General features: G+C 48.8%; 1 protein-coding gene across 1 annotated transcript in view; it reads right to left on the bottom strand.

The window, feature by feature from the left end:
- Positions 1-24,674, bottom strand: part of pwp2h (PWP2 small subunit processome component) — a 46,525-nt gene that overhangs the window by 14,303 nt on the left and 7,548 nt on the right. Inside the window, exons 5-15 of the mRNA XM_083758296.1 lie at positions 24,268-24,411; positions 20,758-20,893; positions 18,445-18,683; positions 15,815-15,958; positions 9,968-10,038; positions 9,455-9,591; positions 8,635-8,783; positions 5,585-5,883; positions 4,402-4,582; positions 1,955-2,102; positions 957-1,065 (exon numbers count right to left, since the gene is read on the bottom strand). Coding sequence (XP_083614422.1) covers positions 957-1,065; positions 1,955-2,102; positions 4,402-4,582; positions 5,585-5,883; positions 8,635-8,783; positions 9,455-9,591; positions 9,968-10,038; positions 15,815-15,958; positions 18,445-18,683; positions 20,758-20,893; positions 24,268-24,411 — 1,757 coding nt within the window. The remainder of the gene's footprint in view (positions 1-956; positions 1,066-1,954; positions 2,103-4,401; positions 4,583-5,584; positions 5,884-8,634; positions 8,784-9,454; positions 9,592-9,967; positions 10,039-15,814; positions 15,959-18,444; positions 18,684-20,757; positions 20,894-24,267; positions 24,412-24,674) is intronic.

Genomic DNA, 24,674 nt, shown 5'->3' with positions numbered 1-24,674 from the left:
GTTTTAGCAGTGGTTAGTGAGATGGTAGAAAGAGGTTTTAGCAGTGGTTAGTGAGAGGGTAGAAAGAGGTTTTAGCAGTGGTTAGTGAGAGGGCGAAGGCAGAGAGGAGTGAGTGAAAGTGGGAAAAGGTCATCTTGGTATAGCTTTGTCTTGTGCCACTTTCTTTCGGCTGCCCTTAGAGGTGTTCGTTCAGATCTGAGAGTTTCAGATAGCCAGGGGGAGCTGTGAGGTGGACATATGAGAGAGAGAGAGAGAGAGAGAGAGAGAGAGAGAGAGAGAGAGAGAGAGAGAGAGAGAGATAGCCAGGGGGAGCCGTGAGGTGGACATGAGCGAGCTGGCCTGGCTGAGAGCGGGCAGTGTTTTGGTCGAATGCAGATGAGAGGGAGGAGAGGAAGGATGAGGTTGCAGTGTCAGGTGAGAGGGAGAGGAAGGACTCCAGGGCAGTGTTGTTTTCGTCGACTAAAACTAAGACGAAAAATGTTCGTCGACTACCTTTTTTCACTGACTAAAACTAAATAAAAACTAAATAAAAATGAATCTATGATGACTAAAACTAAGACTAAATATACTGACAATTTCTTCAACAAATAAAAACTAGACTAAAATGTTAGGAAGGGACTAGTGGACAAGATTGTAGATCTGCTATTTTCAGCATGCAACCAAAGTGTAAAATATGTCATTACAACGACATCAAGGCCTGTCAAAACACATTTTAGTCGCTAAATCACCTGTAGATTTAGTCGACTAAAATCGTATGACATTTAGTCGACTAAAACTAGACTAACACTAAGACATTCCAGGTGACTAAAATGTGACTAAAACTAAATGAAAACTATTCAAGAGACTATGACTAAAACTAAAATAGAAATTTGCTGCCAAAAACAACACTGGAACAGGTCTACTATGGGGGAGGCTGGATGGATGTATGGATGTATGGACGTAGTCGTAGTGTGTACCTCTCCTGACTCCAGGGAGGCTCAGATGGACCCCGTCTCCGTCTCCCGCCCCTTCGTCCACCAGCGCCAGGCTGCCGAACTCCGTCATCTTCCTCCGGTCCAGGAACTCCTGACGGGACAGACGGGAAGGAGCCGGTGTTGATTTAAGCAATATTACACTCGAGGGTGTGTTTTTTCTTTTTATATATTTTTTATCCCACGAATTTGTAACCCATTTTTCACCCCTGTGTCAATCATCTAATGTGATCCTGGGCTCTACACACCCTCCACCAACCTAGTGCCCATATATGGGGGACAAGGGGAGACCAACCTAGTCCCCATATATGGGGGACAAGGGGAGACCAACCTAGTCCCCATATATGGGGGACAAGGGGAGACCAACCTAGTCCCCATATATGGGGGACAAGGGGAGACCAACCTAGTCCACATATATGGGGGACAAGGGGAGACCAACCTAGTCCCCATATATGGGGGACAAGGGGAGACCAACCTAGTCCCCATATATGGGGGACAAGGGGAGACCAACCTAGTCCCCATACATGGGGGACAAGGGGAGACCAACCTAGTCCCCATATATTGGGGACAAGGGGAGAGCAACCTAGTCCCCATATATGGGGGACAAGGGGAGACCAACCTAGTCCACATATATGGGGGACAAGGGGAGACCAACCTAGTCCCCATATATTGGGGACAAGGGGCAATAATCACGTTAAACCAACACCCTCGAGTGTAATATTGCAATTCTACCACAGTTACCCTTAAAACTAAGAAAATCGCTGAAAGAATATATTTTTTAATGACAGATGTTAGTCACTACGACCACAAATGTCCCAAGAAAATAGCTAGCCTAGCCACCCAGTTAGTTTGCTAGCGCTCTGGGAGAACAGAGCGGCTGAATTCTTTGTTTTGATTATAGGTGGTGAACGGTGCTGGTTTAACCCACGGCTAGAAGGCTGTTTCAACCAATCAGATGACATTATGGTCATTCTTCACCGTACCTCCATGGCGTCGAACGACAGGTTGCAGGAGATCTCAAACTTCTTCATCAGCATCTGCTCTCTGACGTTGTAGATGCAGACGAACTTGGACTGACCTCCGGCCAGCATGGACTCACCGTCCGCCGAGTAGCACAGCGCCGAGAAAGACCTGGAAAACACCATTAAACATTTAGTGCCGGAAGTGCCTTCAAAATAGAAGCTCTGGGTGCCAGCGTTGTCTGATCGCTTTTACTCTGAAAGCCATGACCCGGAAACACTTTCCTAAAAAAAGTTGACTTTACAAAGAGACCTCAGATCCCCGATCATCTTAATTTATTTTTTTACGCTCCAAAAAGCGTTCATATTTTGCGGGAGAGACGGATGAGGAGCAGAAATGAAGCGCCAGCATATCGATCCGTTCATCACCGCGGAGAGCGCCTTGGATTAGGAGATACGAGTCATTCTTTCCGCCGCGCTAACATGGGAGTCAATGACAAGCTAATAGTTGCACTGAGCGTTAGCATACGGCAAGCGAAAAGCGAAATGCCAAAAAAAAAAAATATATATATTCTTATCTCGCCCCGCGTCGCTGGGACGTCGCTAGGACGTCCTCACACGTCTATGGGACTAATATTTCGGGATCCTTATAACAGTCTCACACGTCGTATGTTTTAATTGTGTTAAAGAGCGAAAGTTTTTGGCTAAAATCTTTGCTTCTGGGGGTCCCTGGAACAACATATTTTCTTCTGGGGGTCCCTGGAACAACATATTTTCTTCTGGGGGTCCCTGGTTCAACATATTTTCAGATGGGGGTCCCTGGAACAACATATTTGCTTCTGGGGGTCCCTGGTTCAACATATTTTCTTCTGGGGATCCCTGGTTCAACATATTTTCTTCTGGGGGTCCCTGGTTCAACATATTTTCTTCTGGGGGTCCCTGGTTCAACATATTTTCTTCTGGGGGTCCCTGGAACAACATATTTGCTTCTGGGGGTCCCTGGAACAACATATTTTCTTCTGGGGGTCCCTGGAACAAGATATTTTCTTCTGGGGGTCCCCTGGAACAACATATTTTCTTCTGGGGGTCCCTGGAACAACATATTTTCTTCTGGGGGTCCCTGGAACAACATATTTTCTTCTGGGGGTCCCTGGAACAACATATTTTCTTCTGGGGGTCCCTGGAACAACATATTTTCTTCTGGGGGTCCCTAAAACAACATATTTTCTTCTGGGGGTCCCTGGAACAACATATTTTCTTCTGGGGGTCCCTGGAACAACATATTTTCTTCTGGGGATCCCTGGTTCAACATATTTTCTTCTGGGGATCCCTGGTTCAACATATTTTCTTCTGGGGGTCCCTGGTTCAACATATTTTCTTCTGGGGGTCCCTGGAACAACATATTTTCTTCTGGGGGTCCCTGGAACAACATATTTTCTTCTGGGGGGGTCCCTGGTTCAACATATGTTCAGATGGGGGGGTCCCTGGTTCAACATATTTTCTTCTGGGGGGGTCCCTGGTTCAACATATTTTCAGATGGGGGGGTCCCTGGTTCAACATATTTTCTTCTGGGGGGGTCCCTGGTTCAACATATGTTCAGATGGGGGGGTCCCTGGTTCAACATATTTTCTTCTGGGGGGGTCCCTGGTTCAACATATGTTCAGATGGGGGGGTCCCTGGTTCAACATATTTTCTTCTGGGGGTCCCTGGTTCAACATATGTTCAGATGGGGGTCCCTGGTTCAACATATTTTCTTCTGGGGGGGTCCCTGGTTCAACATATGTTCAGATGGGGGGGTCCCTGGAACAACATATGTTCAGATGGGGGTCCCTGGTTCAACATATTTTCTTCTGGGGGGGTCCCTGGTTCAACATATGTTCAGATGGGGGGGTCCCTGGAACAACATATGTTCAGATGGGGTTGTCAGCGGCCAATTACATTTAGTTTTGGGGGTCCTTGACATGAAAACGACTGACAGTCGCCCCCCGGTTGGGATGAAGAGCCTCGGCTCAAAACCTTGTCACTAAATGCTATTGGAGCAGATGAGCGGTGCGAGTTCCTCATTCCTTTTCATGATGTCACTTACTTGCCCTTGGCGGTGTGCTTGGCGGACACCTTGTCTTTTTCATGATGTCACTTACTTGCCCTTGGCGGTGTGCTTGGCGGACACCTTGTCTTTTTCATGATGTCACTTACTTGCCCTTGGCGGTGTGCTTGGCGGACACCTTGTCCTTTTCATGATGTCACTTACTTGCCCTTGGCGGTGTGCTTGGCGGACACCTTGTCCTTTTCATGATGTCACTTACTTGCCCTTGGCGGTGTGCTTGGCGGACACCTTGTCCTTTTCATGATGTCACTTACTTGCCCTTGGCGGTGTGCTTGGCGGACACCTTGTCCTTTTCATGATGTCACTTACTTGCCCTTGGCGGTGTGCTTGGCGGACACCTTGTCCTTTTCATGATGTCACTTACTTGCCCTTGGCGGTGTGCTTGGCGGACACCTTGTCGGCGTCCTTGCGTCCCGTCTCCAGGTCGTGGCGTCCGGACACGCTGCCGGTCTGCGTGGCGCTGTGAGGGCTCCAGAAGGTGATCTCTCCGTTCAGAGACGCCACGGCCAGCTCCTGGCCGTCGGGTCGGTACGTCACGGCCAGGCCTGGAGCAGAACCACAGACAGAACCACAGACAGAACCACAGACGGCAGGGTTGGTTTGGATCAGGCACATTTTGATTTATAGCTTTAGGAGTCATAGATTAAGCAATAAGCCACGAGAGGGCGTAGGCAGACCTGAGGCTGTGCCTCGGGTCTGCCTACGCCAGTGTAAAATACCCGGTAAGCTGGGGCCTCGAGTGGCTTATTGCTTTTCTAAAACGGTTACAAACATAATAGCAATATTAACCTAATAAAACGATTGAATTCACAAAAGAAGCTACGCTTTGCGCCACCAGAGCGAGCCAGAGAAGCTGTATTTTGCGTGTCTTTAAGTACCAGGTCTTATTTACTTAACTTAAGACCTGGAGGCGTGGTCAATGCTCCATTTGGCTATTCTGAGTGGCCAAAGAGCATTGACCACGCCTCCAGGTCTTAAGTTAAGTAATGAGACTTGGTACTTAACCCATTCTGACCGGGCACCCATTTTGGTGTCGGCATCATGTTATGCTTTAGCTATTGAAAAATAGCAGATCTACAAGCTCATATCGCGCCACCGAGTGGTGCGATACGAGCTTGTAGGTCTGCTATTTTTGAAAAATCGAAGAGCGACTGACATTTCTAGAATCTGATCTCAGGTCAGAATGGGTTCATCAGACCAGTGTGTGTCCAGTGGAAAACCTCGTATGAATCTGATCTCAGGTCAGAATGGGTTAAGTAATGAGACTTGGTACTTAAGACACGCAAAATACAGCCCATAGTCTTTGAAATGAGACATTCTGCACTATGACCCCCTCTCCACGTCCTGTCCCGTCCGTCATAAACGTGTCAATAAACTGAACATACAGTCGTTGGGGAGCGTACAGTACAGTACAGTACAGCATACGTACAGTCGTTGGGGAGCTTCAGCGTCTCCTTGTACAGTAACGTGTAAATAAACTGAACATACAGTCGTTGGGGAGCTTCAGCGTCTCCTTGTACAGTAACGTGTAAATAAACTGAACATACAGTCGTTGGGGAGCTTCAGCGTCTCCTTGGCCTGCCAGCTGTCCTTCATGTCCCACAGCTGGACCGTCCCGTCCCACGAGGCGCTGGCCAGAACCGACTGGACCGGGCTGAAGCACAGGCTGCTGACCGGGCCCTCGTGGCCCGCCAGGACCTCCAGCAGCCGACCCGTCTGCATGGACCAGAGGAAGACCTCAAAGGAGTCCTGGGAGCCGGCGCTGACCAGCTCTCCGCTGGCGTCCACCGCCAGGCACGAGAACTGGGCCGGCCGCGGAGACGTGAACGTGCGGAAGTTTCGGTACCTGTGTAGACACACACACACACACGCGCACACACACACACACACATTGCATTGTTATAGCGCTTTTCTAAGTGCTCAAAGCGCTTTACAATGGTTCATTCATTCATACATTGGGAGGTGAAGGTTCATTCATTCATACGTTGGGAGGTGAAGGTTCATTCATTCATACGTTGGGAGGTGAAGGTTCATTCATTCATACATTGGGAGGTGAAGGTTCATTCATTCATACGTTGGGAGGTGAAGGTTCATTCATTCATACATTGGGAGGTGAAGGTTCATTCATTCATACATTGGGAGGTGAAGGTTCATTCATTCATACATTGGGAGGTGAAGGTTCATTCATTCACACATTGGGAGGTGAAGGTTCATTCATTCATACATTGGGAGGTGAAGGTTCATTCATTCATACATTGGGAGGTAAAGGTTCATTCATTCATACATTGGGAGGTGAAGGTTCATTCATTCATACGTTGGGAGGTGAAGGTTCATTCATTCATACATTGGGAGGTGAAGGTTCATTCATTCATACATTGGGAGGTGAAGGTTCATTCATTCATACATTGGGAGGTGAAGGTTCATTCATTCATACATTGGGAGGTGAAGGTTCATTCATTCATACATTGGGAGGTGAAGGTTCATTCATTCATACATTGGGAGGTGAAGGTTCATTCATTCATACATTGGGAGGTGAAGGTTCATTCATTCATACATTGGGAGGTGAAGGTTCATTCATTCATACGTTGGGAGGTGAAGGTTCATTCATTCATACATTGGGAGGTGAAGGTTCATTCATTCATACGTTGGGAGGTGAAGGTTCATTCATTCATACGTTGGGAGGTGAAGGTTCATTCATTCATACGTTGGGAGGTGAAGGTTCATTCATTCATACATTGGGAGGTGAAGGTTCATTCATTCATACATTGGGAGGTGAAGGTTCATTCATTCATACATTGGGAGGTGAAGGTTCATTCATTCATACGTTGGGAGGTGAAGGTTCATTCATTCATACGTTGGGAGGTGAAGGTTCATTCATTCATACGTTGGGAGGTGAAGGTTCATTCATTCATACGTTGGGAGGTGAAGGTTCATTCATTCATACATTGGGAGGTGAAGGTTCATTCATTCATACATTGGGAGGTGAAGGTTCATTCATTCATACATTGGGAGGTGAAGGTTCATTCATTCATACATTGGGAGGTGAAGGTTCATTCATTCATACGTTGGGAGGTGAAGGTTCATTCATTCATACATTGGGAGGTGAAGGTTAATTCATTCATACATTGGGAGGTGAAGGTTCATTCATTCATACATTGGGAGGTGAAGGTTCATTCATTCATACATTGGGAGGTGAAGGTTCATTCATTCATACATTGGGAGGTGAAGGTTCATTCATTCATACGTTGGGAGGTGAAGGTTCATTCATTCATACATTGGGAGGTAAAGGTTCATTCATTCATACATTGGGAGGTGAAGCGGCGAACAGTCGACGCCAGCGTCCTCACTTCCCACATTCACACACCGACGGTGGCGAGCTCACACCGACCGACTCATTGGAGGCAGTGTAGGGTTCAGTGTCTTTGCTCAAGGACACTTCCACATGTGGACAGGAGGAGGAGGAGCCGGGATTCGAACCGCCGACCCACGGATCATTGGACGACCTGCTCTACCTCCTGAGACAAAGCCGCCAGTGGCAGTAAATGTCTAGACCCTTCAGAGAAATGCGTTTATGCGATCGCAATTCGAGGTATGGCTATCGGAAACTGTATTAAAAATAAAATCGCACAAAATCTCGTGTGAAGTGATCGGTGCCAGCCATCACAATGATGACGTCGGATGATGTCAACAACATGACGTCACAGACATTCCGTGCTCAAACAGACAGACAGACAGACAGACAGACAGACAGACAGACAGACAGACAGACAGACAGACAAAGCTGTGCATTGGAGCGACTGCAATGCTCAAAAATGCTAATTGGTACAATCTCTCCTGTGGCTAAATTCCATTTAGTCACATTTTAGTCACCCTGAATGTCTTAGTGTTAGTCTAGTTTCAGTTGACTAAATCTCATAAGATTTTAGTTGACAAAAATCCACAGTTGATTTAGTCGACTAAAATGTATTTTGGCGGGCCTTGGTGCAGTCTAATTACAGTTTTTTTTTTACACTTGCTGAAAATAGCCGATCTACAAGCTCACAACTCACCGCGCTGCGACGTGTTGAGAGCTTGTAGATCAGCTATTTTCAGCATGCAACCAAGTGTAAAATGACATATACTGGATATCTTGTCCACTAGTCCCTTCCTAACATTTTTGTCCCGTTTGTGTTGACGAAATTGTCAGAGTTTTAGTCATCATAGCTTTAGTTTTCATTTAGTTTCCATGTAGTTTTCGTCAGTGAAAAAAAAAAGGTAGTCGACGAACATTCTAAAACGGGTAGTCCCAATACTTGATTCTGATTGGTTGGTTACCGTCACGTGACCGGTGTAAGTTCCACAGATAACCCACTCTTTCAATCACTGGGGCTAAAAACAAGGAAGTGATGTGGCTCGCTCTGGTGGCGCAAAGCGTAGCTACTTTTGTGAATTCAATCGTTTTATGAGGTTAATATTGCTATTATGTTTGTAACCGTTTAGTTACAAACCTACGCCCCCAGCCAGTGTAAAATACCCGGTAACCTGAGACCTCTCGTGGCTTATTGCTTAATTTTTCGTCTTAAGTTTTAGTCGATGAAATCAAGCCAGAAACCGGTACCTGTGCAGGTCGAAGGCGCGGACCGTGCCGTCCAGCGAGGCGCTGACGATGACGAAGCCGGAGGAGGTGAAGGTGACGTGGCTGATGGAGCTGGTGTGCTCCATGAAGGTGACGAAGCACAGGCCGCTGTTGGTGTTCCACACCTTCACCTGCAACGCCGCGACGCACACGCACACGACACACACCACGTTTCCATCAGGACACATCATTGGACAGACATACTCGTCAAAAGAAGCACCCCACCATTAATTTGCCAATAGTAAATTCATATATAAATACTCCCACTGTAATGAATGTAATGTCTTTATCTTATGCTCTGCTCTGGGGGGGGGGGGGGTTGTCATATCAGATTCTGTGTCTTGTTACACAGGTAATCTGTAATATCACATGCCATAACTAAAACGCCAGAGAGAGATGCAGCGAGCAGACGGGACAGAACACAGCGCTCACCTTCCCGTCGTCCCCTCCCCCAGAACACAGTGCTCACCTTCCCGTCGTCCCCTCCCCCAGAACACAGTGCTCACCTTCCTGTCGTCCCCTCCCCCAGAACACAGTGCTCACCTTCCTGTCGTCCCCTCCCCCAGAACACAGTGCTCACGTTCCTGTCGTCCCCTCCCCCAGAACACAGTGCTCACCTTCCTGTCGTCCCCTCCCCCAGAACACAGTGCTCACCTTCCCGTCGTCCCCTCCCCCAGAACACAGTGCTCACCTTCCTGTCGTCCCCTCCCCCAGAACACAGCGCTCACCTTCCTGTCGTCCCCTCCCCCAGAACACAGTGCTCACCTTCCCGTCGTCCCCTCCCCCAGAACACAGCGCTCACCTTCCCGTCGTCCCCTCCCGTGGCGACGTACTGCCCGTCGGGCGAGTACGCCAGGGAGGCCATGTTGTTGAAGTGACCCTGCTGCTTGAAGATGTACGACTCACTCTGCCACTCCCACACCAGGAGCTGCCCCATTCCTGGGGAGAACAACAACACATTAAGACTAGTCTAGTAACTAGTCTAGTCACTAGTCTAGTAACTAGTCTAGTGACTAGACTAGTAACTAGTCTAGTGACTAGTCTAGTAACTAGTCTAGTGACTAGTCTAGTCACTAGTCTAGTCACTAGTCTAGTGACTAGACTAGTAACTAGTCTAGTTACTAGTCTAGTAACTAGTCTAGTCACTAGACTAGTTACAAGTCTAGTAACTAGTCTAGTGACTCCCAGACCAGTAGCTGGCCCATTCCTGAACAAATCAATAAAATCAATCAATCAATCATACAGTATGCGTTACAGTTTCCAACAAAATCTAAAGTAAATCATGTTTTTGTACCGTACACCAAAAGGATCATACCTGAACAACCGAAGCCAATCCAGTCTCCGGAGTAGTTCATGGACACAGTGGCAATTCTCTGGTCAGAAATACTGGAGGGGCAGAATTTATAAAAAATACATTTGAGTTATTTTATTGAAAAAACAGGGTCGAAATAAAAAATAAAATCAATCGATCTAAAACATATCAAGAGTGAGTCTGTGACCATTCAGATGGTTTGGGCAGAAACTCAATTCATGTGATGTCAAGGATCCTGATTTCAGCTAATCTCATTTCTAAATTTGAGCGAGAATCGTATAATACCTGACTGTCCAATTAATTTTAGTTTAGTTGGTACAAGAACGGGAATACAAGAAAAGCGCAAATCTTTGAATATATATTCTTTCAATCAGGTCAAAATGGTTTAAGCATTTAATTAATAGCCCGGTTGTGAAACCCATCCAGGCTTTCACAACCACCTACGAGTAGGACATATAAACAGAACCGATGCTGTGCAAACATGGTCAATTAGAGGTAGTATTAGTAACCAACCATTAATGTACAAACACGACTACAGGGACATATTTCTTCAAAGAAATTAGAGAAACAGTTGGATGGCATTTACACCCGCCTTCTAATGAGAGGATGGCATTTACACCCGCCTTCTAATGAGAGGATGGACCTTACACCCGCCTTCTAATGAGAGGATGGACCTTACACCCGCCTTCTAATGAGAGGATGGACCTTACACCCGCCTTCTAATGAGAGGATGGACCTTACACCCGCCTTCTAATGAGAGGATGGACCTTACACCCGCCTTCTAATGAGAGGATGGACCTTACACCCGCCTTCTAATGAGAGGATGGACCTTACACCCGCCTTCTAATGAGAGGATGGACCTTACACCCGCCTTCTAATGAGAGGATGGACCTTACACCCGCCTTCTAATGAGAGGATGGACCTTACACCCGCCTTCTAATGAGAGGATGGACCTTACACCCGCCTTCTAATGAGAGGATGGACCTTACACCCGCCTTCTAATGAGAGGATGGCACTTACACCCGCCTTCTAATGAGAGGATGGACCTTACACCCGCCTTCTAATGAGAGGATGGCACTTACACCCGCCTTCTAATGAGAGGATGGACCTTACACCCGCCTTCTAATGAGAGGATGGACCTTACACCCGCCTTCTAATGAGAGGATGGACCTTACACCCGCCTTCTAATGAGAGGATGGCACTTACACCCGCCTTCTAATGAGAGGATGGCACTTACACCCGCCTTCTAATGAGAGGATGGCATTTACACCCGCCTTCTAATGAGAGGATGGACCTTACACCCGCCTTCTAATGAGAGGATGGACCTTACACCCGCCTTCTAATGAGAGGATGGACCTTACACCCGCCTTCTAATGAGAGGATGGCACTTACACCCGCCTTCTAATGAGAGGATGGACCTTACACCCGCCTTCTAATGAGAGGATGGCACTTACACCCGCCTTCTAATGAGAGGATGGACCTTACACCCGCCTTCTAATGAGAGGATGGACCTTACACCCGCCTTCTAATGAGAGGATGGACCTTACACCCGCCTTCTAATGAGAGGATGGACCTTACACCCGCCTTCTAATGAGAGGATGGACCTTACACCCGCCTTCTAATGAGAGGATGGACCTTACACCCGCCTTCTAATGAGAGGATGGACCTTACACCCGCCTTCTAATGAGAGGATGGACCTTACACCCGCCTTCTAATGAGAGGATGGACCTTACACCCGCCTTCTAATGAGAGGATGGCCTTTACACCCGCCTTCTAATGAGAGGATGACCTTACACCCGCCTTCTAATGAGAGGATGGACCTTACACCCGCCTTCTAATGAGAGGATGGACCTTACACCCGCCTTCTAATGAGAGGATGGCACTTACACCCGCCTTCTAATGAGAGGATGGCACTTACACCCGCCTTCTAATGAGAGGATGGACCTTACACCCGCCTTCTAATGAGAGGATGGACCTTACACCCGCCTTCTAATGAGAGGATGACCTTACACCCGCCTTCTAATGAGAGGATGGACCTTACACCCGCCTTCTAATGAGAGGATGGACCTTACACCCGCCTTCTAATGAGAGGATGGACCTTACACCCGCCTTCTAATGAGAGGATGGACCTTACACCCGCCTTCTAATGAGAGGATGGACCTTACACCCGCCTTCTAATGAGAGGATGGCCTTACACCCGCCTTCTAATGAGAGGATGGCCTTACACCCTCCTTCTAATGAGAGGATGGACCTTACACCCTCCTTCTAATGAGAGGATGGACCTTACACCCGCCTTCTAATGAGAGGATGGCCTTACACCCGCCTTCTAATGAGAGGATGGCCTTACACCCTCCTTCTAATGAGAGGATGGACCTTACACCCTCCTTCTAATGAGAGGATGGCCTTACACCCGCCTTCTAATGAGAGGATGGACCTTACACCCTCCTTCTAATGAGAGGATGGACCTTACACCCTCCTTCTAATGAGAGGATGGACCTTACACCCTCCTTCTAATGAGAGGATGGACCTTACACCCGCCTTCTAATGAGAGGATGGACCTTACACCCGCCTTCTAATGAGAGGATGGACCTTACACCCGCCTTCTAATGAGAGGATGGACCTTACACCCGCCTTCTAATGAGAGGATGGCCTTACACCCGCCTTCTAATGAGAGGATGGACCTTACACCCTCCTTCTAATGAGAGGATGGACCTTACACCCGCCTTCTAATGAGAGGATGGACCTTACACCCGCCTTCTAATGAGAGGATGGACCTTACACCCGCCTTCTAATGAGAGGATGGACCTTACACCCGCCTTCTAATGAGAGGATGGACCTTACACCCGCCTTCTAATGAGAGGATGGACCTTACACCCGCCTTCTAATGAGAGGATGGCCTTACACCCGCCTTCTAATGAGAGGATGGACCTTACACCCGCCTTCTAATGAGAGGATGGCCTTACACCCGCCTTCTAATGAGAGGATGGCATTTACACCCGCCTTCTAATGAGAGGATGGCCTTACACCCGCCTTCTAATGAGAGGATGGCATTTACACCCTCCTTCTAATGAGAGGATGGACCTTACACCCTCCTTCTAATGAGAGGATGGACCTTACACCCGCCTTCTAATGAGAGGATGGCCTTACACCCTCCTTCTAATGAGAGGATGGCCTTACACCCGCCTTCTAATGAGAGGATGGCCTTACACCCTCCTTCTAATGAGAGGATGGCCTTACACCCGCCTTCTAATGAGAGGATGGCCTTACACCCGCCTTCTAATGAGAGCGCAACATCTGTCTCTGAAGAGAAGAGCCACCCATCGACTGATCTAATATACAGCAACCTTCCCTGTGTTTCTTCACTAGTCCACCCATCGACTGATCTAATATACGGTAACCTTCCCTGTGTTTCTACACTAGTCCACCCATCGACTGATCTAATATACGGTAACCTTCCCTGTGTTTCTACACTAGTCCACCCAGCGACTGATCTACCGTAATTTCCGGACTATAAGCCGCGGCTTTTTACCCATGATTTGAACCCTGCGGCTTATACAACGGTGCGGCTAATCTATGGATTTTTACAGCTAACGCAGAGCCATCTCAGGCTCTGAGCTAACGTAGCTGCGGCTTACAGTCCGGTGCGGCTTATAGTCCGGTGCGGCTTGTATATGGGATTTTCCCTAAATTTGGCTGGTGCGGCTTATATTCAGGTGCGGCTTATAGTCCGGAAATTACGGTAATATACGTCAACCTTCCCTGTGTTTCTACACTAGTCCACCCATCGACTGATCTAATATACGGCAACCTTCCCTGTGTTTCTTCACTAGTCCACCCATCGACTGATCTAATATACGGCAACCTTCCCTGTGTTTCTACACTAGTCCACCCATCGACTGATCTAATATATGGCAACCTTCCCTGTGTTTCTACACTAGTCCACCCATCGACTGATCTAATATACGGCAACCTTCCCTGTGTTTCTTCACTGGTCCGATCCAGAAGAACACAGTTTTCCGGCCACTGCTACAGAGCTGACAATGAGGTTATATCTTCCCTTCTTCTCTGGAGTCCTGCCTAAAAGTTGACTAAAGGTAGAAAACTGTCGTTCCCTCTGATGTCATCGCTATAGGGACACATTATGTCATCACGAGGCAGTCATGCAATCATGCATCAGTAAGCAGGAACTGGTGGTGGCAATGAAGGACCGGAAAGTCTGGCGTGGCGTTGTGAAATCCATGATCTCGCGGTTCGAAAAATGATGATGATGACGACAGGTAGACTTCCTGTTGTATTGCCCTTGTGCAAGGCACTACATTACCATCTGCTGCTCAACCATTTAAAGTTACTAGTGTCAGCTAAATGTAAATGCACACATACATTGTCTGAGAAGAACACAGGAGCCCTAACTGACCTGAACACAGGAGCCCTAACTGACCTGAACACAGGAGCCCTAACTGACCTGAACACAGGAGCCCTAACTGACCTGAGAAGAACACAGGAGCCCTAACTGACCTGAGAAGAACACAGGAGCCCTAACTGACCTGAACACAGGAGCCCTAACTGACCTGAACACAGGAGCCCTAACTGACCTGAACACAGGAGCCCTAACTGACCTGAACACAGGAGCCCTAACTGACCTGAGAAGAACACAGGAGCCCTAACTGACCTGAGAAGAACACAGGAGCCCTAACTGACCTGAACACAGGAGCCCTAACTGACCTGAACACAGGAGCCCTAACTGACCTGAACACAGGAGCCCTAACTGACCTGAGAAGAACACAGGAGCCCTAACTGACCTGAACACAGGAGCCCTAACTGACCTGAACACAGGAGCCCTAACTGACCTGAGAAGAACACAGGAGCCCTAACTGACCTGAACACAGGAGCCCTGACTGACCTGAACACAGGAGCCCTAACTGACCTGAACACAGGAGCCCTAACTGACCTGAGAAGAACACAGGAGCCCTAACTGACCTGAACACAGGAGCCCTAACTGACCTGAACACAGGAGCCCTAACTGACCTGAACACAGGAGCCCTAACTGACCTGAGAAGAACACAGGAGCCCTAACTGACCTGAACACAGGAGCCCTGACTGACCTGAGAAGAACACAGGAGCCCTGACTGACCTGAGAAGAACACAGGAGCCCTAACTGACCTGAACACAGGAGCCCTGACTGACCTGAGAAGAACACAGGAGCCCTAACTGACCTGAACACAGGAGCCCTGACTGACCTGAGAAGAACACAGGAGCCCTGACTGACCTGAGAAGAACACAGGAGCCCTAACTGACCTGAACACAGGAGCCCTGACTGACCTGAACACAGGAGCCCTAACTGACCTGAACACAGGAGCCCTAACTGACCTGAGAAGAACACAGGAGCCCTAACTGACCTGAACACAGGAGCCCTAACTGACCTGAGAAGAACACAGGAGCCCTAACTGACCTGAACACAGGAGCCCTGACTGACCTGAGAAGAACACAGGAGCCCTAACTGACCTGAACACAGGAGCCCTGACTGACCTGAGAAGAACACAGGAGCCCTAACTGACCTGAGAAGAACACAGGAGCCCTAACTGACCTGAACACAGGAGCCCTAACTGACCTGAGAAGAACACAGGAGCCCTAACTGACCTGAACACAGGAGCCCTAACTGACCTGAACACAGGAGCCCTGACTGACCTGAACACAGGAGCCCTGACTGACCTGAACACAGGAGCCCTAACTGACCTGAACACAGGAGCCCTGACTGACCTGAGAAGAACACAGGAGCCCTGACTGACCTGAGAAGAACACAGGAGCCCTGATATAACTATAATAATATAATATAACTATAACCTAACTGACCTGAGCGAGTGTATGAGGTTGAAGTCGGGCAGCTCGTGGAGGTGGAACACCCCTGAGGCGAAGCCCGTCACCAGGATGTGAGTGTTCTTGTGGAAGGTGGCGGCCGTCAGGTTGTTGAACTGTCCCTCCTTGTTGAAGAAATGTCTGAAGGAACAAAGACTCAGGCTGTTGAACTCTATTTTCACGATAAAAAAAAAAAGTAGCAGACCTACAAGCTCATAGAGTGGCGCGCTATGAGCTTGTAGATCTGCTATTTTTCAATAGCTAAATTAATACATTATAACAATGTTTAAAACACCAAAAAGGGGTTCCCACCCAAAATGGGTCAATACATTTTTAACTTTAAAGTCAAGCGTGGAGGCAAGGCGCGGTTAGCTTACGTGAATGGAGGCAAGGCGCGGTTAGCTTACGTGAATGGAGGCAAGGCGCGGTTAGCTTACGTGAATGGAGGCAAGGCGCGGTTAGCTTACGTGAATGGAGGCAAGGCGCGGTTAGCTTACGTGAATGGAGGCAAGGCGCGGTTAGCTTACGTGAATGGAGGCAAGGCGCGGTTAGCTTACGTGAATGGAGGCAAGGCGCGGTTAGCTTACGTGAATGGAGGCAAGGCGCGGTTAGCTTACGTGAATGGAGGCAAGGCGCGGTTAGCTTACGTGAATGGAGGCAAGGCGCGGTTAGCTTACGTGAATGGAGGCAAGGCGCGGTTAGCTTACGTGAATGGAGGCAAGGCGCGGTTAGCTTACGTGAATGGAGGCAAGGCGCGGTTAGCTTACGTGAATGGAGGCAAGGCGCGGTTAGCTTACGTGAATGGAGGCAAGGCGCGGTTAGCTTACGTGAATGGAGGCAAGGCGCGGTTAGCTTACGTGAATGGAGGCAAGGCGCGGTTAGCTTACGTGAATGGAGGCAAGGCGCGGTTAGCTTACGTGAATGGAGGCAAGGCGCGGTTAGCTTACGTGAATGGAGGCAAGGCGCGGTTAGCTTACGTGAATGGAGGCAAGGCGCGGTTAGCTTACGTGAATGGAGGCAAGGCGCGGTTAGCTTACGTGAATCGAGGCAAGGCGCGGTTAGCTTACGTGAATGGAGGCAAGGCGCGGTTAGCTTACGTGAATGGAGGCAAGGCGCGGTTAGCTTACGTGAATGGAGGCAAGGCGCGGTTAGCTTACGTGAATGGAGGCAAGGCGCGGTTAGCTTACGTGAATGGAGGCAAGGCGCGGTTAGCTTACGTGAATGGAGGCAAGGCGCGGTTAGCTTACGTGAATGGAGGCAAGGCGCGGTTAGCTTACGTGAATGGAGGCAAGGCACGGTTAGCTTACGTGAATGGAGGCAAGGCGCGGTTAGCTCACGTGAATGGAGGCAAGGCGCGGTTAGCTTACGTGAATGGAGGCAAGGCGCGGTTAGCTTACGTGAATGGAGGCAAGGCGCGGTTAGCTCACGTGAATGGAGGCAAGGCGCGGTTAGCTTACGTGAATGGAGGCAAGACGCGGTTAGCTCACGTGAATGGAGGCAAGGCGCGGTTAGCTCACGTGAATGGAGGCAAGGCGCGGTTAGCTTACGTGAATGGAGGCAAGGCGCGGTTAGCTTACGTGAATGGAGGCAAGGCGCGGTTAGCTTACGTGAATGGAGGCAAGGCGCGGTTAGCTTACGTGAATGGAGGCAAGGCGCGGTTAGCTTACGTGAATGGAGGCAAGGCGCGGTTACCTCACGTGAATGGAGGCAAGGCGCGGTTAGCTTACGTGAATGGAGGCAAGGCGCGGTTAGCTTACGTGAATGGAGGCAAGGCGCGGTTAGCTCACGTGAATGGAGGCAAGGCGCGGTTAGCTTACGTGAATGGAGGCAAGGCGCGGTTAGCTCACGTGAATGGAGGCAAGGCGCGGTTAGCTCACGTGAATGGAGGCAAGGCGCGGTTAGCTTACGTGAATGGAGGCAAGGCGCGGTTAGCTCACGTGAATGGAGGCAAGGCGCGGTTAGCTTACGTGAATGGAGGCAAGGCGCGGTTAGCTTACGTGAATGGAGGCAAGGCGCGGTTAGCTTACGTGAATGGAGGCAAGGCGCGGTTAGCTTACGTGAATGGAGGCAAGGCGCGGTTAGCTCACGTGAATGGAGGCAAGGCGCGGTTAGCTTACGTGAATGGAGGCAAGGCGCGGTTAGCTTACGTGAATGGAGGCAAGGCGCGGTTAGCTCACGTGAATGGAGGCAAGGCGCGGTTAGCTCACGTGAATGGAGGCAAGGCGCGGTTAGCTCACGTGAATGGAGGCAAGGCGCGGTTAGCTCACGTGAATGGAGGCAAGGCGCGGTTAGCTCACGTGAATGGAGGCAAGGCGCGGTTAGCTTACGTGAATGGAGGCAAGGCGCGGTTAGCTTACGTGAATGGAGGCAAGGCGCGGTTAGCTTACGTGAATGGAGGCAAGGCGCGGTTAGCTTACGTGAATGGAGGCAAGGCGCGGTTAGCTTACGTGAATGGAGGCAAGGCGCGGTTAGCTCACGTGAATGGAGGCAAGGCGCGGTTAGCTCACGTGAATGGAGGCAAGGCGCGGTTAGCTTACGTGAATGGAGGCAAGGCGCGGTTAGCTTACGTGAATGGAGGCAAGGCGCGGTTAGCTTACGTGAATGGAGGCAAGGCGCGGTTAGCTTACGTGCTCTTCTGCTTGTAGCGGACGTTGGGCACCGTCCCTCTGTCTTTGGGCGCCTGGGCTTTCCCCCTGATGACCTCGCCCCCCCTGGGTTCTCCTCCGTCCTCCTCCTCCCTCTCCTCCTCCTCTTCCTCCTCTTCCTCTCCTCCCTTCTCCTTCCTCGTCCTCCCCAGCACCAGGCCGTCCAGCTCCGTGTCGCTCTCCCACACACACAGCTTGCCGTCCTGGCTCACCGTGTACAGCTGTGGGTTACAACAAGACAAGGAGGGAATGAGGAGTGGACCTACATTAAAAAATATATATATATTTTTTTTATCCCACGATTTTGTAACCCATTTTTCACCCCTGTGTCAATCATCTAATGTGATCCTGGGCTCTACACACCCTCCACCAACCTAGTCCCCATATATGAGGGACAAGGGGAGACCAACCTAGTCCCCATATATGGGGGACAAGGGGAGACCAACCTAGTCCCCATATATGGGGGACAAGGGGAGACCAACCTAGTCCCCATATATGGGGGACAAGGGGAGAGCAACCTAGTCCCCATATATGGGGGACAAGGGGAGACCAACCTAGTCCCCATATATGGGGGACAAGGGGAGAGAAACCTAGTCCCCATATATGGGGGACAAGGGGAGAGCAACCTAGTCCCCATATATGGGGGACAAGGGGAGAGCAACCTAGTCCCCATATATGGGGGACAAGGGGAGAGCAACCTAGTCCCCCATATATGGGGGACAAGGGGAGACCAACCTAGTCCCCATATATGGGGGACAAGGGGAGACCAACCTAGTCCCCATATATGGGGGACAAGGGGAGACCAACCTAGTCCCCATATATGGGGGACAAGGGGAGAGCAACGGACTTGAACTCATGCTTCCTTCATGCCTGAGTGTCCAAGTTGCTCCTTTACACCTGACAGGGGGGAGTTTCCCTGGTTGGACGTAGCGCGTGGAAGGAACACGTTATTCAGGGCCAGGGGGAGGCAGTTGAGTGACCAGTATTACGGCATGTTTTTTGTGAGGGTACCTACCCTAGGGGACACAGGGAGAACATGTGAGGGTACCTACCCTAGGGGACACGGGGAGAACATGTGAGGGTACCTACCCTAGGGGACACGGGGAGAACATGTGAGGGTACCTACCCTAGGGGACACGGGGAGAACATGCAAACTCCACACAGAAAGGCCCTTTCGCCAACCCCACCTTCGGGTATGGGCACTGATGACGCGGAGGAGGAAACACGCCGCCAGCACCCACAGCGCCCCGAGCGGGAATCGAACCCAGGACCTTCTAGCTGTGAGGCGACAGCACTACCAACTGTGCCACCGTGCCCCAGGACCTCCATTTAATGAGTGACATTAACCAATTCCGTACATAGAACGTTGCCACATGTCATAGGGGGTCCCAACCGACGCGTACATACATACATACATAGGACGCTCCTCATCCGTCTCTCTCCCGCTAAATATGAACGCTTTTTGGATCAGATATATCGTATAAATTAAAACGATCGCAATGTAAGCTATAGCAATGTAAAGTCAACTTTTTTTTTAGTGGATTGTCTCCGGGTCGTGGGGTTTCAGAGTAAAAGCGACCAGACAACTCTGGAACCCCAGAGCTCTTATTTTGAAGAACTTCCGGCACTGATCGTGTTTTAACCCATTCTGACCTGAGATCAGATTCATACGAGGTTTCCGCCGGACACACACTGGTCTGATGAACCCATTCTGACCTGAGATCAGATTCATACGAGGTTTCCGCCGGACACACACTGGTCTGATGAACCCATTCTGACCTGAGATCAGATTCATACGAGGTTTCCGCCGGACACACACTGGTCTGATGAACCCATTCTGACCTGAGATCAGATTCATACGAGGTTTCCGCCGGACACACACTGGTCTGATGAACCCATTCTGACCTGAGATCAGATTCTAAAAATGTCAGTCGTTCTTCGATTTTTCAAAAAAATAGCAGACCTACAAGCTCGTATCGCGCCACTCGGTGGCGCGATATGAGCTTGTAAATCTGCTATTTTTAAATAGCTAAAGCATAACATGATGCTGACACCAAAATGGGTGCCCGGTCAGAATGGGTTAAACCATTTAGACCTGAGACAGATTCTTTGGAGAGAAAAGAAATGGCTTCTAACCGTTTTCAGAAAAACTGTTTCTATGTCAGTGGTGCTCAACCTTTTTCATGACCCCCAGTTAAAAACATTTGCGCCACATTTTAACGATTCTTCAAAGATGGCAGATCTACAAGCTCTCTGTGTCCTCCCAGGGAGGACACAGAGAGGACAGACACTCACATCCAGACTGTCCTTCTGGAAGAAGCAGCCCACCACCACGTCCTTGTGTCCTCCCAGGGAGTAGTAGATGAGGTTGGCCCAGCGCTCGGCCCCAAACACCCAGGTGGACATGTCCTTGCTGCCCACCGCGAAACACCTGGAGGAAGAGAAACGCTGGGTTTCACATCTTTTTCCTCACGTCGAACAGAACCCGTATTCGTAATAGCCTGCGACGCACTGTGCGCTTGTAGATCTGCTGTTTTCAGCATGCAACAAAGCATAAAATGTATTTTTTTAGTTGTACTGGACCTCTTCTCCACTAGTTCCCTCCCTAACATTTTAGTCTAGTTTTTTTGTATTTGCTGACAAAATGTTCAATCATATTCAGTCTTAGTTTTAGTCGTCATAGCTTAGTTTTTACAGAGCGCCAAAGTCCTGACGTAACTCGCTCATCCCCTCGATTCCTCTGGTTCACAGAAGTAATTTCTCTATGGAGAATAACATGGGCTGATCTTAATATCGTCTACTATAAGCGTTGTGGTCCAAAAAGAAACAAGCTGTCTCGGCGTTGTTGTCAGGGAGTAGAGCCCTGCAAGCCCGTCGGGTACCGACGGGGTCCGGCCCGGCCCACCAAACGGGCCGGACACACACACACACACACACACACACACACACACACACACACCGAGTACTAAGTAAGTAGGCCTAGGCTACGGCTCTCTGACAGAATTCATTTCAGGAGATCCGCAATAAAAACAAATTAAATACTGCGGGAGCATTATTACCAGTACCACACTAAACAAAGTTGGATTTGTACATTGCAGAAACTGCAGATACATAACGTAAGTGTTCTTACTTATTATTATTGTCCGTCTGGGTTTTATAATGCAGCGTGAGTCCGCGATAGCCGATCTGCAAGCTCACAACGCGTTGCGCTGATTGACAGTGCACGTGCAGCAGCTACTATATAAAACTATAATTAAGTAGGCTACTTTTTAGTGTGACGTCTGTGTGTTATTGACTTCTTGTTCCTTAATGTGGGTTTATCAGAGCGATATAGTGCAGCTGTGAGTAGCTTCTGCTGCTGCTGCTGCGTCCGTGCAACAAATGTGCACCAATAATGCGGCCGCGGCGCGCATGCTATAGAAATAGGGTAATAAAAAAATAAAAAATGTCAGGCTTTTGGGCCGGGCCCGGGCCTATTCTGGACTTGACCAACAGGCTTAGGGCCGGGCGGGCCCTTAACTCCACGGGCCCGGGCCGGGCCCAAGGGAGGTGTCTCTGTGTCGTTATATTGTCAGGGAGGTGTCTCTGTGTCGTTATATTGTCAGTGAGGTGTCTCTGTATCGTTATATTGTCAGGGAGGTGTCACTGTATCGTTATATTGTCAGGGAGGTGTCTCTGTATCGTTATATTGTCAGGGAGGCGTCTCTGTATCGTTATATTGTCAGGGAGGTGTCTCTGTATCGTTATATTGTCAGGGAGGTGTCTCTGTGTCGTTATATTGTCAGGGAGGTGTCTCTGTATCGTTATATTGTCAGGGAGGCGTCTCTGTATCGTTATATTGTCAGGGAGGTGTCTCTGTATCGTTATATTGTCAGGGAGGTGTCTCTGTATCGTTATATTGTCAGGGAGGTGTCTCTGTGTCGTTATATTGTCAGGGAGGTGTCTCTGTATCGTTATATTGTCAGGGAGGTGTCTCTGTATCGTTATATTGTCAGGGAGGTGTCTCTGTATCGTTATATTGTCAGGGAGGTGTCTCTGTATCGTTATATTGTCAGGGAGGTGTCTCTGTATCGTTATATTGTCAGGGAGGTGTCTCTGTATCGTTATATTGTCAGGGAGGTGTCTCTGTGTCGTTATATTGTCAGGGAGGTGTCTCTGTATCGTTATATTGTCAGGGAGGTGTCTCTGTATCGTTATATTGTCAGGGAGGTGTCTCTGTATCGTTATATTGTCAGGGAGGTGTCTCTGTATCGTTATATTGTCAGGGAGGTGTCTCTGTATCGTTATATTGTCAGGGAGGTGTCTCTGTATCGTTATATTGTCAGGGAGGTGTCTCTGTATCGTTATATTGTCAGGGAGGTGTCTCTGTATCGTTATATTGTCAGGGAGGTGTCTCTGTATCGTTATATTGTCAGGGAGGTGTCTCTGTATCGTTATATTGTCAGGGAGGTGTCTCTGTATCGTTATATTGTCGGGGAGGTGTCTCTGTGTCGTTATATTGTCAGGGAGGTGTCTCTGTGTCGTTATATTGTCAGGGAGGTGTCTCTGTATCGTTATATTGTCGGGGAGGTGTCTCTGTATCGTTATATTGTCAGGGAGGTGTCTCTGTATCGTTATATTGTCAGGGAGCTGTCTCTGTATCGTTATATTGTCAGGGAGGTGTCTCTGTATCGTTATATTGTCAGGGAGGTGTCTCTGTATCGTTATATTGTCAGGGAGGTGTCTCTGTATCGTTATATTGTCAGGGAGGTGTCTCTGTATCGTTATATTGTCAGGGAGGTGTCTCTGTATCGTTATATTGTCAGGGAGGTGTCTCTGTATCGTTATATTGTCAGGGAGGTGTCTCTGTATCGTTATATTGTCAGGGAGGTGTCTCTGTATCATTATATTGTCAGGGAGGTGTCTCTGTATCGTTATATTGTCAGGGAGGTGTCTCTGTATAGTTATATTGTCAGGGAGGTGTCTCTGTATCGTTATATTGTCAGGGAGGTGTCTCTGTATCGTTATATTGTCAGGGAGGTGTCTCTGTATCGTTATATTGTCAGGGAGGTGTCTCTGTATCGTTATATTGTCAGGGAGGGGTCTCTGTATCGTTATATTGTCAGGGAGGTGTCTCTGTATCGTTATATTGTCAGGGAGGTGTCTCTGTATCGTTATATTGTCAGGGAGGTGTCTCTGTATCGTTATATTGTCAGGGAGGTGTCTCTGTATCGTTATATTGTCAGGGAGGTGTCTCTGTATCGTTATATTGTCAGGGAGGTGTCTCTGTATCGTTATATTGTCAGGGAGGTGTCTCTGTATCGTTATATTGTCAGGGAGGTGTCTCTGTATCGTTATATTGTCAGGGAGGTGTCTCTGTATCGTTATATTGTCAGGGAGGTGTCTCTGTATCGTTATATTGTCAGGGAGGTGTCTCTGTATCGTTATATTGTCAGGGAGGTGTCTCTGTATCGTTATATTGTCAGGGAGGTGTCTCTGTATCGTTTGTACAGTGACAGTCAGTCACTCATATTTGATACAGGCTGTTTCTAGTGAAAATCTAACTAATTCAGCTGCAGTAACATTAGCGTTTTCTCTCAGTCAGTTGATTCTTCATATCCATACGAGTGAAACGGCCGGGATGACATGTTTATTTTTCAAACACTGAACCCGTGGATTTGCGCCCTCTACCGATAGTGACGTCAGACTATCGGTGCTCTATTTAGTCTATTACGTATTTATTTAGTTTTCGTCGGTGGAAAAAGGCAGTCAACGAACATTTTGTTGTGTCGTCGTTTTCTGGCAAACGAAATCAACAGGACTCACTTGGAGTCGTCGGTCCAGTCGAGGCAGGTGGTCTCGTCGTACGGGCCGTAGTAGCTCTTGTCCAACACGAAGGCGTTGAACTCCCGGTGTTTCCCCGGAGCGTGGTACATCAGCGCCACGTTCTCTTTGCTCACCACAAACTTCCTGTGGGGAGGAGAAACACGAACAGTCTAGAGTGTTGTTTTCCTAAAACTAAGACGAAAAATGTTCGTCCACTACCTATTTTCACTGACAAAAACAAATGGTAACTAAATGAAAACTAAGCTACGATGACTCAAACCAAGACTAAATATACTGACAATTTCGTCGACAAATAAAAACTAGACTAAAATGTTAGGAAGGGACTATAGTGGACAAGAGATCCAGTATAAGTCATTTTACTCTTGGTTGCATGTTGAAAATAGCCG

Source organism: Protomyctophum parallelum (assembly GCF_964188405.1).
Source record: "Protomyctophum parallelum genome assembly, chromosome: 23".
In the NCBI taxonomy this organism is placed as follows: Eukaryota; Metazoa; Chordata; class Actinopteri; order Myctophiformes; family Myctophidae; genus Protomyctophum; species Protomyctophum parallelum.
This window is presented reverse-complemented; position numbering and strand designations above follow the sequence as displayed.